The sequence below is a fragment of the Verticillium alfalfae genome, genomic scaffold (genome assembly GCF_000150825.1).
Source record: "Verticillium alfalfae VaMs.102 supercont1.9 genomic scaffold, whole genome shotgun sequence".
Classification (NCBI taxonomy): domain Eukaryota; kingdom Fungi; phylum Ascomycota; class Sordariomycetes; order Glomerellales; family Plectosphaerellaceae; genus Verticillium; species Verticillium alfalfae.
This window is the reverse complement of record NW_003315030.1, coordinates 919,765-922,458: the sequence shown is the minus strand read 5'-3', so window position 1 is coordinate 922,458 and position 2,694 is coordinate 919,765. Positions and strand designations below refer to the sequence as shown.

Below are 2,694 nucleotides of genomic sequence, written 5' to 3'. Positions count from 1 at the left end.
TGCTCGACTCGTCGCAGACAACGGTAGGGAGGAGACCGTCAGTCCTGGCGGTCTTCCACAGGGAGGCGATAACCTTGGCTAGTGAGAGGCGGCTCGAGTCATCTTTACTGACAGTCAGGGCGTCAGAGGGAATGATAGGGATGGCGTGAGCCTTCTGGGCAATCTCGATGAAGCTTTCGAGGTTGGCGCTAGATACGGGCTTGACGAACAGGTTGGACAGCTTCTTCTCGCTGGCCTGCTTGACGAACTCGTCGACACCGGAACTTGAAGGATCAAAGTCTTTGACGAGAAGACCATTGGGTGTGGCGGCTGAGAGGTCGAGGGTTGAAACTGTGGGGGCTACGCGATCTCTGAAGTCGGCATACTCAGGAAGTCGCTCAGTGTCGACAAAGACTCTCCTCGCACCGCGGTCGAGAAGGGACACAATATCCTCGTATGATTGAACAGCACTGACGTCAAAGTAAGCCTGGAAGTCGGTGTTGCTCGCAAGCGTCTTATCATCGGCATCGAAAAAAGGGGCGCCCAGGACCGAGACCTGTTCGCGAGTGAGGCCCTCAGAAGAGGCTCCAACACTGATGACGAACGAGAAGGGCAGTGTCGTCTCCATGGCTGTCTGGATGATTGGCGATGAGCCAATGATGTGATGTGAGAGTGGGATGACGAGGAATACGGGTGTCCGAGTCAACCAGTGTCCGGGTATATATCGTGAGATCCAAGCAGGCAGTTGGTGAGTCAATAGAGGAAAATATTTAGCGTGACGCCGTTGACTGTGAGCGTCACAGTGTCCTGCATCGGACCTGGACAGTCCACTCGATTTGGCGGGGCATTTTCGCAGTCTTTTGCCCCTCCATTTGCCAAGGCCCAATCGACACACCCTGGCGCAGGGAAATAAGGTGTGGTCAGTGCATATCACGGAGCGGATTATTTGACAACCGATCACTCCGGCCGTGGACGGGTTAGTGTCCTTGCCGCTATTGCTCTGCTGTCTGCGTTCGAAAGACTGTGACAGTGTAGTTGGATTAGGTCGGTCACTCGGTATTGAGCGAAAAGAACTCTACATTTGAAAGCGTCTGGCAGAAGACTTGGCTCCAATGCAGAATTCTTCCCTCCGATGGTCGGTTTGGCAAGATTCCCGTCCACCTGGCCATGAAGGTTTGGTTGATCACTGGCATGCATGATCAAGTAGTAGACTTGACTTCCTGCCACATCGGGGCATCAAAAAATGAAGTTGGATGAGAGGGTTCCTTGTGAAGGGCCTATGCCTCTCTCCATCTCCAGTTTCTACTGCTCCATTGCTGGACTTTGATAATAATGTGGAAGTATCGCCATGATATCGAGCTCGCTCACAGAAAAGTCACGATGGCGATTTCCAGCACAGTTGAAAATAAAAGACAGGTAAAGACCAATGTAATATAATAATACGAACGGGCATTGAGATTGTTGGTTTGAATGCTTGGGTCGTGGATCGATGCTATGCATCTGCTGAGGTAAGGAAGGCTCCCACTCGGCTAAAGCAGCGAGGCCTTGCCAGAGCCGTTGGTTCAGCGAAGGCAGCTACAGCTTCGCTCCTGCGGTCAAGCATCTTCAAGCTCAATCCAAAGCCTGTGGCTGTCAACCTCTCGAAAGCGACCAATTCGACCAACATTGCTCAATGATAGAAACGCTGTGGATCTTCTGCTAGAAATCTATCCACAAAATACCCATCAGCACACGACGAACGAAGACCTGCGCTCTCGATCGCGTCGCATCCCGCCGTGCTCGACGCGAATCACACACCCAGCACTTTTCATTTTCGATCGTCTCGAGCAACGCCTCATACAAGAAGAGCTTCCTGCAAAAACTCCCTCAAACTCCTCCGAATCACACGTCTTCTCAGCGCCTTCCACTCCAGCCACCATGGCCTCCCAGACAGCACCCCAGACCAACGGCCTGCCTGCCTCCTCGAACGGCAGCCAGAGCAACCCTGCGACACAGGCGACAGCATCCAACTCGCAACCGCCAGCATCTCAGTCACAAACCGCCACAAACGCATCACAATCGCAGTCGACTCAGCAGAACCAGCAACAGCAACAACAGCAGCAGCAAGGCCAGCAGGCGCCCGCGTCCCCCACAACCTCGGCCCCGCGCCCCCGCGACGCGCGCATGATCGAGCTCCTCCTCACCTCGCAGGGCGTGACGGCGTACGAGTCGCGCGTGCCGCTCCTGCTCCTCGACTTTGCCTACCGCCACACGTCGTCGATCCTCAACGACGCCCTCCACCTCTCGGCCGACCCCTACACGACGCACGCCGGCTCCAAGCCCTCGGCCTCGGCGGGCGCCGGCGCCGCCTCGATCTCAGGCACCTTCGTGGCGCCATCGTTGTCAGCCCTACGCGTCCACGGTACCAATGGCCGTGAACCGAATATTCCAGTTCCACGAAGTCGTCCTTCCTGGTTGCGATGACCCACGGCCTTGTCGTGCTTCTAGGCGATGAGTAAGTTCCAGTAACACCTTCATAAGCGTCGTCAACGCTGCAGGGCCGCTGCCTATCTCGTGGAATCGTAAGCCTGGCGTTGGCGGCCATCTACGCAACCCAACATACGAGATAGAGCGTTCGACTGGTTGTCATAGTAATCAATAGTAATAAGACAGACACGACAAGAGTGACCGTCGACTAGCTGACATGACAGCCGATAAGGTGCTAAACTCCGTCAA

The 2,694-nt window shown here is 55.0% G+C and overlaps 2 protein-coding genes across 2 annotated transcripts in view; one reads left to right on the top strand and one right to left on the bottom strand.

Annotated features, from left to right (window-relative positions):
* The window catches only part of VDBG_07236 (histidine biosynthesis trifunctional protein), a gene marked incomplete at both ends in the record, with an annotated part of 2,765 nt that extends 2,158 nt beyond the window's left edge, over positions 1-607 (bottom strand). The window contains one exon of the mRNA XM_003002619.1: positions 113-607. Coding sequence (XP_003002665.1) covers positions 113-607 — 495 coding nt within the window. The remainder of the gene's footprint in view (positions 1-112) is intronic.
* A 1,289-nt stretch (positions 608-1,896) lies between these two features.
* Positions 1,897-2,442, top strand: VDBG_07235 (conserved hypothetical protein; the record flags this gene model as incomplete). The annotated part of the gene is made up of 1 exon (XM_003002618.1): positions 1,897-2,442. One exon carries the CDS (start codon positions 1,897-1,899, stop codon positions 2,440-2,442), a length of 546 nt encoding a protein of 181 aa, XP_003002664.1.
* Between the last annotated feature and the right edge of the window lie 252 nt (positions 2,443-2,694).